General features: G+C 36.5%; 1 protein-coding gene across 2 annotated transcripts; it reads left to right on the top strand.

Annotated features, from left to right (window-relative positions):
- Nucleotides 1-305: 305 nt before the first annotated feature.
- zfpl1 (zinc finger protein-like 1) lies at nt 306-7,810 on the top strand. Of its 2 annotated transcripts, none has more exons than XM_023276360.3 (8): nt 306-467; nt 2,727-2,839; nt 2,930-3,041; nt 3,266-3,459; nt 3,613-3,691; nt 6,279-6,470; nt 6,635-6,758; nt 6,881-7,810. In XM_023276360.3, the coding sequence occupies exons 2-8, from the start codon at nt 2,738-2,740 to the stop codon at nt 7,065-7,067; spliced, it is 990 nt and encodes a 329-aa protein (XP_023132128.1). In that variant the 5' UTR covers nt 306-467; nt 2,727-2,737; the 3' UTR covers nt 7,068-7,810. The 2 variants fall into 2 exon arrangements, with proteins under 2 accessions (XP_023132128.1, XP_023132129.1); XM_023276361.3 differs by having other exon boundaries at nt 309-467; nt 2,732-2,839.
- Nucleotides 7,811-15,687: the final 7,877 nt, after the last annotated feature.

The following is a 15,687-nucleotide window of genomic DNA, read 5'->3' as shown; positions in this document are numbered from 1 at the left end:
ATAATAATGATGATAATATTAATAATAATAGAGTAATATATTACCAAAATAATAATAATAATAATAATAGCAAATAGTCGTTTTGCCTGCATAACCAAATAATTACAGTTGAGTGACCAAAAATAATTTGCAATGATTTGCCAGAAAAAAGAAAAGTTGCTGACCGCCCCTGTGAACACATATGTAGTCACCAGACTGAAACACTGAGTTGTACAGATGGATCTACTCTACAGTAACGTGTTGTCCTCCTCCTCAGCAGGTGGCGGAATGCAGCGGCTGGTTTGTGGCAGAAACACACGAAGAAGACGCAGAAGCGGAAGAGACGTGGCACATAAACACAGAGAAGAAGGTTCACTGATGACAAGCTTCTGGAGCCGCCTTCCATGTGAATTTAACAAGGAAGCTTAAATGACAGCTGCTAAACGTTACCTAAAGCCAACGGGATTTCTTTAATGTCTGAGTGACAGGTAACGTAAATATCCACAGTCTCTGGTGGAACTTCTCCAACTCCAGCAGCTAAGCTAGCTTAGCTCGCTAACGTTACCTGTCCTGATAACTTCCAGCTAAGCTAGCAGCTAGCTAATGTTAGCTCAGATAAATGTTGGAATTAAGACGTCAGGAGGTGTTGTCCCTGACAGGATGTGATAGTTGGTGTTAAACATGGCGTGGTCGCTGAGGAACTGACTCAGGACCTCTCGAAATGTTCTCGATAACTTATGTCAAGTTAGCACGAATCATAGCATTAGTGGGACAGCAATTACTGTTAAAGTACAAATCACGTCTATAGATAAAATGGACAGCAGCTGGAGTTGTGGGACATTGATGACCAGCTTATACTTAAACTACATGGCATAACTGAAGGTGGCCATGATTTGAAATTCCCGTTTTTAGAATTCGCTTGTATTGGTTTCGTTTGGGAATGTTTATCTAATATTTGTGACATGACAGTAGGTGATAAACACATACGAAAAAGCCTCATTGAGGTAGAATAAACGCCTCAGAGAATGTAATTTAAGAATAATGGGCTTCTAAGCTCAGGGACACATAAATTAATACAATGCTGACTAAAATTCCTGGAGATACTAACATAACGAGTAGGCACTGTGGCTAAAACATTGTAGATGTGTTTTCTGTGTGAAATACTGCGGTATATCAAGATCAAATAAAATCTGTCATGTCGCGGTTAATGGACAAAATAACCACACAGAAATTTCTATGTTTAACTAAACCAGCAAATTATAAACACTATCTGTGAGGTAGTGTGATGAGCATAATTATCCACAATAACAAAGGATAATCAAAAATATTATTGACATATATAAATCTTGGTTTAAATAGTGTCTCTAATATCATCACGATATGTGATGCCATAAGCCCCTCCTTCCTGTTAATCTGATGCCATTTAAAAGTGTAAGCTCCAATTGTGAATGAACACTTTTTTGTTAAAGATGTGTTGACAATCTTTCCAGGTTGGACATAATAACATTTCACTTTCAACACAGCTCAAGTGTAAACTGCATGCTGTCTTATTAGACAAAGGCACTACAAGCAAAAGACACAGTTTGTTCTCCATTCATTTTGTTTTTACAATTTTACATCTATTACAAACTGAAATGTCCATACAACAATACATACAATAAAACTTCACAGTGAATAAGACTCACCAATTATAAATATAATCAGAATTTTAACAAAATGTTCACAGTGGCTGAAATTCAGTTCAGCTTTCAGTTGTTTGTAGGAGCTTACCCTCCGAGTTTATTAAATACCTGCAGCATCACATAAGCATCTCCAAAGTGAGAGAGCTGGGCGTGTTTATGCACATGGAAGAACAGCAGTAACTGCATTCACTACACATAATTATAAATAATACTCAACATGAAGACAGGATCAATCAGGATCTAATGGCGAGTCACACTGTTTACTTTGCTTGACCACAGACAGGTGAGCTGTCACACGGAATCACAGGAAATCATAAATATACAAGACTATCTTTTATTTCTATAGTTTGATAGGCTGCCATTAGTTTAGATTTAGTTTTTCTTTGTTATTGCATTATTATGGATTATCTATCACTCCAAACTTGCGCATATGACAAATGTCTTTTTCATATCATGGCTTTCTCTGTGACTGTGGTTTTGTTATTATTAGGCAGTGAAGGACATTAACATAAAAGTGATCTATGTCTGAATGGCCGTTGCTGTCACTTTGACAGACTGGTGAAGCAGCATTGCTACGTCTTTTGTATCTGTAAAGGGCAAATTTTAAACCATACATACTTACTGTATAAATTTGGAGTTATTTCTATATCCACATGGCAAATATTATCTTGAACCCAACACACATTGTACAAACACCCTGAGGTTCAAACCTCTCCAGTGACTTTTTATTCAAAATGTAAGGTAGCAAGGCACTTCGCTACACTCATAGTGGGTACAAGTTATCATCCAGTGTGTCTGGGGAAATTTCAGGCTTTTAGGAAAAGGGAAAGCGATAAAGTTATAAGTAGCCTCAGGATAAATGGATTCAACACAAACCTTTTAATGTCCCATGTTTTTGGTGGCAAATGAAGATACATTCTTTTCACTTCCAGCTTCTACTCGTAGTAAACAAAGGACATTTCATTTTTTACATTAAAATGCTGAGAATCGGGGTCCTCAGTTTGAGGACATGTTGTTGTATACATCCAAAACAAACCTGCATTTGTTTGTTTATTGTCAACACAGCGCAGGTGGCTATGGGTCTCTGCAAGTGTCCGAAGAGAAAGGTGACCAATTTATTCTGCTTCGAACATCGCGTGAATGTGTGCGAGCATTGCCTCGTCTCCAACCACAACAAGGTCAGTGGGTGAACAATTACCACATGATGTTTGTTTGTACAAAACATTGCATCACATTAACATTCTGTGTTTCTACTTGCTGCCCTTCAGTGTATCGTGCAGTCATATCTGCAATGGCTTCAGGACAGCGATTACAACCCCAACTGTGCTCTCTGCAACACTCCACTGACTGCACAAGACACTGTCAGACTGGTCTGCTATGGTAAGATTGTCAATTTTCTTTTTGTTTTATTGCAGAGTCATTGAGAGTACATCCTCGCCTGTGTCAAGCAGTGGTGTTAAAAGGAACAGTGTGGAGTGCAGCAAGCATGTTTTCCATTTACTAACAATTGTGTTCAGAATATATTTTGCTTGTTGTGCTCACAGCATAGAAAAATGGTTGCACTCCTTTTGCTATAGTGTGAAACTGGGTCTCTCCTTCCACAGATGTGTTTCACTGGTCATGTCTTAATACCTTGGCAACACGGCTGCCCCTCCATACGGCCCCAGCAGGATACCAGTGCCCCACCTGTCAGGGTCCAGTGTTCCCCCCTTCCAACCTGGCCAGCCCGATTGCTGATGTGCTGAAGGAGCAGCTGTCATCTGTTAATTGGGCGAGGGCTGGTTTAGGGCTGCCACTGGTAAGGCACTATTGTGGTGAAATACCTTATTTGGTGATCTAATCATGTAGAAAGAAAAAGCACATTCCTTATGTCAATTTTCTGATTGTATTTAAAAGCAAATTTATTGATGTAATGCTCTAAAGTAATTTTTCAAAATGTGACATCTGACAGATTGAAGAGCCCATCGGAGTCCATGAGGCGTCCACAGCTAATGATGTCACTGATTACACAGACTGGTCAACCTTTGATGGTGAGCCTTGATCTTTATATTTTTATCAAATTGCAAAATATAGCAGTTTAATAGGGACTGTTTGTTGGCTGTTTTCCAATATCATGCAGCCCTATTGTGGAAACACCAACATTACAATATCTTGTTGTTTTTCTGCTGTAATTTTGTGAAATACAAAATTGCTCGGTAAATATAGCATGTGTATAACTACAAGATGCCATCTGTGGCCAAAGCACTGCAGTCTGGTCCACTTGTTCAGGGCTGCAGCGTTCATCCTGTTCACCGCAATGACTGTTTTTATATAGACTTGACGTCTCTCATCGCAGCTTCTCTTATCTCCGTTGGGATGTTCTCACTTTATGATCACTCGTGCTCCATCTGGACCACTGCTCTGATCTAGCTGCATGATATTTCATTTGGGACAGCTTTGTTTCAAGTTATGCCCTTCATTATTCAAACAGTTATGGGATGGCAGTCTGAGAAAAATAGACGCGTGCCGGTTTTACATACAGCTTGTCTAGTACCAGATTTTATTTTTAAAGCCCTTTGTAGTTACTGTGTTAATTGTTACCAAGTCTTTATGAGATGAGAAGTTATTATAATACTGATTTCTCTCTGTCTTTTCGAACCTTTCTCATGTGGTGTAACACTGACTGATAGGGTTGAATGAATTGGAGAACATATCTAATTGTGATTTTTTCCGACAGATATTGTGATTTGTCAAGCTTCAGTTCAACATTGACTGTGTAGTATATTAAAAAGATATGATGGAGCATTTATAGCTGAGATACCATCAAAAGCATGTCTGTCACACAAAGAGGATAAATTTGTGAAACCATTGACACTTACGTTTAAATCCTGGGTCATATATGCTACAAAATATGCAAGGTGTCACTGTTAAATAATAAGAGTGGGCTTAGGTAAATAAGTAAGTAAAATTTATATATATATATATGTAGCACCTTTCACAGATACAAAATCACAAAGTACTTTACAACAATAATAAAACAAGGATAAAAACAAAAACAATGATCAAGATACTAAATTGTTAAAACATGGGAGCAACAGCTAAAATACAGTTCATCAGAAACAATAAATAAAATAAAATAAAGAGGCTACATGTCAACCAAAAGCTTGTCTGAATAAAAATGTTTTTAGCTGCCTCATAAAAGCGTCACAGGAATCGACCGATCTCAGCTGTAGAGGAAGAGCATTCCACAGCTTTGGTGCAAGAGCTTAGAAAGCACAGTCACCACGGGTTTTATACTTGGTTAGAGGGACAACAAATAATTTTTGTTTATAGCGGAGTGTTTGGTCACGCAAAGCCTTTAAAGTTAGAACCAGTATTTTAAAATGAACACGAGAATTTATCGGGAGCCAGTGAAGAGAGGACAGGACTGGGATGATGTGGGATCTCTGGTTAGTTCCTGTTAAAAGACGAGCAGCTGCATTTTGGACTATCTGAAGGCGGTGAAGAGAGGACTGATTTAAACAGGTAAAAAGGGCATGAGAGTATTCTAAACAAGATGAAATAAAAACGTTCCATCTTGGATACCATGGATTTTAAAATCACACCTAGATTTCTAACGTAAGGCTTAACAAAGTCTCTTAATGGTCCAATATGCTGCTTAATGGATACTATCCATTTGTCAGGGGCAAATAGAAGTGCTCTGTCAGTTGAACCACAGTGTGCATGCCTAAACTGCATAGTATACGTTGACCAATGGGCAGCATAAACAACCTCTGAGAGTTTCAATCCACTCAAATTAAATAAAATTGAATTACAGTGTTGCTCTCAGGCCGTTAACCTCATTTGCTCTAGGGGTGCCTTATTGGGGCTGACCCTGCACTCTGACCTCAGCTTCCTAACGAGACAGTTTCCCCTGTGGGATCAATAGAATGTATCAAATGCAAAAGAAAATTAAAGTGTTAGTTTAAAATTCCTTTTTCCAATGTAATCAATTAATTGTTCAGCCAAACTGGCAAAGACATCCACGATAGTTTTTGACTTTGGATGGCATTCACATCTGGCTTTGCATTCATCATAAAGAGCTTCGTGGTGCTAATTTAAATAGTCAAATTAGTCATGTTGCCTCATGTGGTAACAACAAGACCCTTCTGACAAAGTCACTGTTTTTGTCAACACCCTTTCTATAGCCCAAATAATTCATGACATTGTGTTTCTTTTGCAATCAAATCATCCTTTGGATTGTGTCTCTCCAATTTCTCGCTTATTTCGCAAATGTAGCGCATGTCTACAAACTCTGTGTCGTCTAAATGAGGTTTTTAAAAATATATATTAAAAAAATTGGGTATCTAAGAACCTCTGAATAAGAGTAAATAATGTTCTCTCAGTAGATTGGTCGAGGAAAATGAGAACTGTGTGAGTTTTCTTTTTGTGTCAAGCAACAAAAAAGTTACAGCATGATGTGTTTGACTTAATTTACCTTACTTCCCATCACACTCCCTGCAGTGTGACTAGTCGCTTGCACAAATCGCAGTCTTTGCTGAGACGATATATTGCTCTGCAGTATTACGCCAAATTAGTGGTTAAATCTATGATGTGCAGCATGATCAGATAATCAAACCGTCTTTTTCATTTCCACAGCACAAGAACAAAGTAACATATACCCCAGCCACTCTTACAATACCAGCCTCAGCCCACCACCTAATTCTGTCTCAGCTCCAGCACAAGAAGACCTTGGAGGTCCACATAAAAATGGGGATCCAAATAAGCAGGAGCACTCTGTGATCAACTTCACCACTGCCACCACCTGCGACACTATCACGATACACACAGGTATAGTTACAGAACAAAAGCCCTGGATGTGGTCCCTCCATGTACTTTTATAGTTACACTTTTGTTTCTCCTTAGGTGGCCTAAAACATTCCAAACGAAATTGGAGGTTTGTATTTTGTACATGCTGAACCCATTTGACATATTAAACGTTTGTTGTTCTGCAGCATCATCACCACGAAAGATCTACGACACACGAGACATCGCCCACAGCTCGGTCACACAGATTGACTTTGATGATGACAAGTACCGGCGGCGACCAGCGTTGAGTTGGTTTGCTCAGATTCTCAAGTTAGTATTATGACACTATGTTATGGAATGGAGTCATTTTTTATTGCTTTGACTTTAGAAATAAATTAATAAGTGCATGTTTTTGGATTATTTTTTTAAAGTTTGTTTGTTAATCATTTCAGGAACCGCACAGGTGGAAAGCGGACATCCCTGTCCTGGAAACAGCGGGTCTTCATGCTTCTCTTGGTCGGAGTTCTGGGATTCTTCACGTTGATAATCATCATGGCTAAACTTGGACGTGCCTCGGCCGGCTCAGACCCTAATTTAGATCCTCTTCTTAACCCCAACATCCGTGTGGGGAAAAACTGATAACAAGCAATGATCCCTTCTTTTTCCTTGAGTGTTCCATAACATAAGCCTGTGTAGACGAGCTGAAATGGGACTCTCCAGTACAGGGTTGGCCCAGCAGAGGGAGCGGTTTACCCAACTTGAAGAGGCTGTTGTTAGAGTGGAGGCAGGCCCTGGTTCCATTTATTTACTTCAGGCTGTAGGAACACAACAGGGCCCTTCACAACATTTATACATCCCACAACATTCAGGAGCTTTCCTGTTACTCAAGCAAAGCAACACACAAACTCAAAAGGTGACCAAGGCTTGGTGCATATAGACAAAGGATCCAGTAAGTGTTGCTTTGATGAACAGGGGCACTATCTATATTTGCAATTCCAGCTAACATTTGCCAGTGATCTTTGTTAGTTGATATTTTTCTCAAGTTGACTAGAAACTAAATAAACACTGTTGATGTTGGAAGAACATCTTATGCTGGCAGAAATGTCAGAATGTATATAGTCAGCGGCAAAGCGTTTACAGTTATATACTGATTCCAGTTGATGAATTTGTTTGAGTGACTTCTTCTTAACATTTCTCCCTCAGAGAAGATATGACCCTCAGAACTGGAATCAGATACCCCACACATACTACACAACTATTTATGAGTGTCTGCATTACTTCTAAAACTGAGTGCTTTGCTTTTAGATTTGCCATACATACTGTATGTTCATTTTCCTGAGGTTTTTGACTGTCCATTAAATGGGAATACTGCAGAAATGTAATATTTTAATGTTTTTTATTGTGACCATTTTCTTCTGCTGTGACCTGCAAAATCGTGAGTGAATCACTCATGAAGTGTCAGATGTGCAGCTTCAACGAAAATATGTTAAAATGCATTATTTAAAAAAGAAGCATGTACATTATAGTGTCGTAGAGGCAGGTGCTCAAACAGACCAATGATTATAAGACGATGTGTTTGGCGCTTGATGCTCACGCTGCATCCTTTTCAGAGCAATATTTGTTCTTAAGTGACAACATTTACTGATCTAAAATAAAAAAAACTGGAGGCGTGGCAGCAAATAGCCACTACTGTATTCACCTACTATGAGTAAAATGTTCCCATTCTTCATACAACCATAAAGTTTTACACGTTTTTGCAGTTTATGGTTGTGAATATTTTCAGGAATCAGTGTTTTTGATTTTCAGAAAACACCTTGAGGTGGCCATGGGGACTACTTTACTTTCCACAACAACCAAATATGTTTTGAAGGTCAGTGACTACAATGATGCAACATCGTAAACTGTCCAGATAAACAGTTAATGGTGAATTGAGATATATTGTAAGAAAGAAATCCAAATATGCAAGAACCAAGGCTGTACTCTTGCTGCTTTTTCTGTCATCGACTAGTTCATCCAAAATTTGCTGATGTCTCCTTTGGTATTCCCAGCATGGTTGGGAGACAGCATTAACCCAAACCTACATGGCTCTGAGTGGAATGTAGTCTGCAGCTAGCGGATATGGTTTTAGGAGATACGATGCAAAATACATAATCTGCTTAGGGTAAAAAGTAACTGAAAATATTCAGGCCTCCACAATGTGCAGGTGCACCGAGTTTTATGCTTTTATAAACAAGTGAACCATAGCACCTAAAATTTGGCACAAATCAGTTGGACCTTAATGCAATTTGTAACTGGTTTCAAAGGATCTCAGGTAGAAAGGTTTTATGTTGGTGCATTAATTTCAGATCATGTGTGAATAGTTACCATGTTCATGTGTATATGAATATATACACATGAACATAGATATACATTCTTTGGCTTGAAGTACAATGAATTTAACCCTTAGATGCACAAGTGATTGGACTCTACATCCTTCCATAAGTGAGTCTAAAATGACCCATGTAAAATCAATGTGTTTTTATGCCATTTTTGTCATTTTGGTTAAGATTAATAATTTGTATAATTGTTTGTATTATATTTTGGTCCACACAAGAATGATTTCATGTTTGAAATATGTTTGTTTTTCACTTTATCAAACATTTTCAACATCTTGATAATTGAAAAAGAAGATTACACAGAACAGCAATAGAAGAATGTCAATATCCATTTTGTTGACATCTTTCCACTCAGCTGTTGCTGCTCTCCGTCCCTCCAAGTTTGTGCACTTCATCACCTCTTGTATCATATTACCAGTGATAAAGAACTTGGGGTAGTAATACTAACATCACAATTTCTTTAAAAGTACAAAAGGTAGCTTAAAAATTTTAAAGGAGTGATATCAAAAGCATGCTTTTTGAGGAATTGCTGTAAAATGACATGAAAAAAACTTTTCATTGCAAAGATATTGGAAGAAAACAACCTCACCGGGTCATTTTTTACCCCCTTATGCATCTAAGGGTTAATAAAGACAAATTTGTTGTCCAGTTCTTATTTTATAAAAGAGCAATTGCCATTCAAGTTAAACCTAATCCAAATGTATTTTTACATTTTCATATTCAAGTGTCACCAGCATTACAATAAAATAGTTTGTACATTTATTTAGCTTTTTTAAAAACCATTTATGTATTTAACCTCACTGAGATTAGAGATCTCTTTTACAAGGGAGACCCGGATATAATATTGTCTAATGCTGGATGATGCACAAACTGAGTTGAATGGACTTGAAACAGAGAAAAGTATCTAACCCCTGATCCTAGCTTGGAGGACAAGCTGTATATCACATAGTCCAACCTTGTGCTGAACAATGTGTGCTTGTACACAAACTGCAAACAGACCTGCCTGTTAGACAAACCCGATGAATGGACTTAGTGTGATGCTCAGCCAGGACTCTGCTCTGAAAATATTTTGCCCTTGACTCCCCCTAGTGATGCATCCAGCTCAGCCCGGGACCTCCCACTAATGTCCTGTAGAGGTCAGTGAGCTCAGTGAATCAACGGAGAGGAGGGTCACATCTGCGGACTGTGATTCTACACTAGATGTTTATAATGCAGTTTACTTTCTTTAATAAGATAATTAATTCAGAATTTGGAACTTAAGAGCCAAAATGATGTTTTACTAATTGGTTGCTAACTCTTAATCTGATATTGTCATTTTCATTCTATCGCAAATACTATCTTGTTGCATTTTGCTCAGTATCCTTTAAATTTGGGATTTGTCTTTATATTTTCATTGTATTTTATTGGATTACTGTCTAATCCATTGTCTCTTGCTTTGTGTTTTCTGCCCTCTCTTTGTAATATAGCACAATGGTTTTGTGGCATATGGACAGCAGACATTTGAAACCTCACAGGTCAGTGAAATAGGAGCATCATCTCACCTCAAAGCCTGTATTACTAACCAAAATATAAGCCACCAACTAAAATCAGGCCTAAATTGGCCTAAGACTCTGTGAGTGGCCTTAAAGCCTCTCTCAGGTAATTGATTAAACCCCTAAAACTCATCTCTGTTGCATATTTATAAATTTTTCCCATGATAATAATCCCTCCCTTCCAATGTTCCCTTCTAATTTTTCATGAGTGTGAGCAAACACACAAACTCCCTGAGCGTCCCTTGGACCACTGTGAGCAACATCAGATGTGTGCACTGTGGTCACACCAGCATCACATCCATTCAAGTTACATGGTTCATTAAAAGAATCAAATTACAGCATTTACATTTCTGTTAAAACACTTTGTCAGCAGGAGCCAGTTGAAGGCTGCAGTGATTTTAGTGACACTACAATGTATAAGAGTGAAGTTATTGAATATTTGTCTCTCTTTACTGTTGCAGTGGTTTTGCAAATTGCAGACGGACCCTGTTCACTCCATAGACACCAATGTTATTCCTGTAGCTTGAAAGACAGCTACTTTTGATAAAACTGGGCTTGTAGCACATTGTCTGCCTTGCAACAATGGGAAAGAGGCACCGTTTATGTTTTGACAACCTATATCTAATGAGTTATTGATGCTGGAAGCCCGGATCTGTGAATATCTTTCCAACTTTACTGAACTTGAGGCCACTACCACCTAAGGAGTGATATATTTAATTTTGAAAAAAGCATTTAGCCATACTTAAAGCTTTAAGTGCTTTATTAACACGGAACTAAAAATTTTGTATTGTTTTATTATCACAGGTTCTGTCTGAAAAGAGGTGGCATCATTTTAAACCGTGAAATCAAACTAGCAAAATGTAATGACCAACCAGTGAGTAATACTGGCTTCTGCAAAAACATAAATAACTTTTTTAAAAATCTAAATCTTATCTTAACACAGTTAATGTATTAACTTATTTTTGTGTGTATGCATGTATTTATTGATTTATTTAGTACTGTTAACATATCAGAGTTCTGAGTGAATTTTTCTTAAGATAGGCAAAGGCCATTTATTGATTACATATAGGCTCTTAAATGTTCATTAAAAACTAAAAAGCACTTTTAAAAAAAACAACTTAGGCATTTATTGAGTCACTAAAATACTGTAGAGTACAGACCACATCAGCATGATTATAAGCATCCTCTGGTAAATTAACAACCAGATACTGATGTCTCTCACCATATGGACTTCAGGAGATGACTGGGGGATGATAAACTGTGACCTACTGGTTGGGTTCTCTCTGTTCTCATGTTTCTTACATGTTTGTCCCCTGACAGCCGGGTCCTAATGTTTTTTGAGCAACACACCATACTATGACGTTTTTACAATGATGGTTCTACTATGGAACCAGTTTGACATGTTCAGGCGTTCTTGGTGTGAAAACTCAGAGATTTCAGGTATCAGAAGGTGGTTTTCAACTTTCTTTATTAACTTTCTGCTTCAACTTTAAACTAAATTTCCTTCACTAACCCAGCCCTCTGGACTTCCAGTAAGCTGTGTTCCTATTGGCTGTCCAGGTGGCTGTGTTCCTATTGGCTGTCCAGGTGGCTGCTTGGTGTTATTAGGAACACCTGAGCAGCTCAGTGTCTTCCTGCTTTATTTAGCTGCAGACAAACATTTCCTCTGCTTCTCTTCACCAGTGAACTGGGTTTGGTTCCATTGCTTTAGTTTGTTTTTTAGGCGTTGGCTTGCAGCTTCCAGCAGTAAAATTGTCTTTAATGTGTTTCTTGGTGTGTTTTAGGGCTTTGTACTGGATAGCTGTCTTGGTAAATGAGGTTCTTTAGCCACAGTTAGCACATGGTGCTAATGTGTGCAGTGATTAGTGGATTTGGTACAGCTGAGTTGTGTCTTTATCTTGGCTGTAGTGAGTCTTTAGAGGTTTTTGGTCAGACACATTCTGTATTCTTGTTTGAGAACCAACGTTGGTTGTCCAGAAGGTAAGAGTTCCTGTCCTGATTCTCTGTTCTCAGAGGTTCTCTGGTAGACTGCAGGAGACTTTAGCGTTTGGGTTGTGCTAGTTTGGTTTTTGTACGGTTTCATTTGGACGACTATCTTGAGGCCCCTCCATGTGGTTTAGTGAGGTTTTCTGTAACAGTTCTACAAAGCAACCTGCAGCAGAAGAGACTTTGAGAGTTTTTAGGAAGTTCTGGAGACCAGACTTTAGAGCAGCAGAAACATTTGTCAGCAGTTTGAGCAGGAGAAGGTGAGCTTCAGAGTAGAAATGAGACAGAAACCTTCTTGACCCGTGTGGTGAGGTCCTGTATCAAGAGTTTGAGCAGGTTGTGAAGAGTCTGTAGTTCTTTGGTCTGAAAGCACAAGAAGAGTCGACTCATTAAAGGAGAAAACAGGAGATATTGTTGGTTCTTCTGTCATTCTGCAGTTTCCTTAGACTGAATATCAAGTTTATATTATAAATGATTTCCCATGTGAGCCCAAGAAGACTTCAATAAACTCCCTCTATCCCCTGGACACAATATATTTTATTACCATGTTAAATGTTTTTTTTGTTTGTTTGTTTGTTTTATGTTTTTGAGTTTTAATCATAGTTTTTCTCTTTGCTTGTTTAGTTTTGTCATGTGTGAAAGGTGCTAAACAAATAAAGTTGAATTGATAAACTGAATAATTGACTAACTCATGATTGTGACAACAGAAGTATTTTCATTGTGATTTAAGGGTTTATTTCATTTTTAAGGTTGGGGTGAAAATCTTGACAGAAAAAGAAGATTAAAGAAATAAACTACATAACAAAAAGCAATTAAATCAAACAAAAAAAATTAATACAATAAAACTTTTAAAAAGTTTTATTATTAAAAAGATTTAAGAAATTTAAGATGTAATTTTCTAATTAAACATTTTTTTATTAAATGTTTTGTCTTTTTAAAGGTTTAATAATCTAATTAAATGTTTTGCATTTTTTTAAATGTTTAATATTCTTGTTTAATTTTATTTTTTAAATGTTTAATTATGGAAAATATTTTATCTGTAATTTTTAATATTTGTATTTTAAAAATTGTGTTTAATTTCATAATGACATGTATTGTATCATGTTGAATGATCTAATTCAATATTTTGTCTGTTTAATAGAGTTAAACATTAAATACAATTAAATTATTTATACATATACCACCTTTTAATGTTTAGTTTTCTTTTTAAATGCTTCATTGTATTTTCTGTTTAATTCCTATTTGAAGTTTTATTGTCTTTAAGATGTAATTTTCTAATTAAACATTAAATTTTTTAATTAAATGTTTTGTCTTTTTAAGGGTTTAATAATCTAATTAAAAGTTTTGCATTTTTTAAAATGTTTAATATTTTTTAATTTTATTTTTTAAATGTTTAATTATGGAAAATATTTTATCTATAATTTTTAATATTTGTATTTTAAAAATTTTGTTTAATTTCATAATGACATGTATTGTATGTTGCTGAATTATCTAATTCAATATTTTGTCTGTTTAATAGAGTTAAACATTAAATACAATTAAATTATTTATACATATACCACCTTTTAATGTTTAGTTTTCTTTTTAAATGCTTCATTGTATTTTCTGTTTAATTCCTATTTGAAGTTTTATTGTCTTTAAGATGTAATTTTCTAATTAAACATTTAATTATTTAATTAAATGTTTTGTCTTTTTAAGGGTTTAATAATCTGATTAAATGTTTTGCATTTTTTCAAAGGTTTAACATTCTTCTTGTTGAATTGTATTTTTTAAATGTTTAATGATGGAAAATACTTCATCTGTAATTTCTAATATTTGTATTTTAAAAATTTTGTTTAATTTCATATTGACATGTATTGTATCGTGTTGAATGATCTCATTCCATATTTTGTCTGTTTAATAGAATTTAATGTAATTTAATGTTTCACTCTGTTAAACAGACAAAATATGGAATGAGATCATTCAACACGATACAATACATGTCAATATGAAATTAAACAAAATTTTTAAAATACAAATATTAGAAATTACAGATGAAGTATTTTCCATCATTAAACATTTAAAAAATACAATTCAACAAGAAGAATGTTAAACCTTTGAAAAAATGCAAAACATTTAATCAGATTATTAAACCCTTAAAAAGATAAAACATGGGTGCCCATATAGCTCAATGGGTTAAGCGGGTGACCCATGTACAAGGACTGGTCCCTGATGCAGTGTCCTGGGTTCGAGTCCCGCTAGTGGCCCTTTGCTGCAAGTCTTCCCCCGATTCTTCTCCCCTGTTTTGTATCTGTGTCTCACTACACCTATCCAATAAGAAGACAAAACATTTAATTAAAAAATTAATGTTTAATTTGAAAATTATATCTAAAAGACAATAAAAGTTCAAATAGGAATTACACAGAAAATACAATGAAGGATTTAAAAAGAAAATTAAACATTAAAAGGTGGTAAAACATTTAAAAAGAAAAACCTTAAAGATTTAATCGAAACATTAACGGACTGTCTGAAGGTTCAAACTAACAGAGAACTGCTCAAGAACTTTTAAGATTTCAGTCCTCAGACTGTGTGAAGGTTCAAACTAACAGAGAAGTTCTACTCATTCATATCTAAGAGAACAACAGTGGCTACACATAAGGACGTCTGACGTTGATTAGCTGCGTAAATACCATTATATGCAGTCTATGGTAAATACGTATGTGAATCGCATCATTGGCTGCAGCAGCCAGTCACCGGTAACTCACTGACTCACACTGAAAAATAGAACAGAATGAATTGTTACGTGTTTATTTTATTTACAATTTAGGTTGGATTTTTTTTTTTGTGCGCAGCGCAGATTTTCTGTGCGCGGAGACCGTGTCAGCAGTACGCAATTGCGCACGCGCGCAGCTTAGAGGGAACAGTGCTCCCTTCCTAAGTTGGCTTTGACGGACCTCTGCCTGAGTTTCAAACAGAAATTCTCTGACTGTTGTTTACTCCAGAACATGCAGATCTATGAAGTCCCATCACTATTTGTACCCACCCTTCTGTTACTTGCTGCAGTTCAAGCACACCAGCTCACCAACATTTCTGCTCAGACACTGTGAAACAGCTTGAGGCTACATAAAGGCAAGTTGGAAAACTGGAGTAAATCCGATTTTCAAACCAGAAATGGAAGTCGTGTTTTTGAAACTATCATCAGTACACTCTTGTGTAAAAGGTGGAAATGATCAGCCATGGTGTTGACTGCTTATTTCATTCATAATATGTACAGCATGTATGAACACAACATGTGGACATGTTAACTAGTAAAATTATTGATTTATCACTGGAGGGAGTCTTTAACAGATGCTCTAGTTCAGGGGGGTCAAACATGCGGTCCGCGGG

The sequence above is a fragment of the Amphiprion ocellaris genome, chromosome 14 (assembly GCF_022539595.1).
Source record: "Amphiprion ocellaris isolate individual 3 ecotype Okinawa chromosome 14, ASM2253959v1, whole genome shotgun sequence".
Classification (NCBI taxonomy): domain Eukaryota; kingdom Metazoa; phylum Chordata; class Actinopteri; family Pomacentridae; genus Amphiprion; species Amphiprion ocellaris.
Note: the sequence above shows the minus strand (reverse complement) of the source record. Positions and strands in the feature narration are given on the sequence as shown.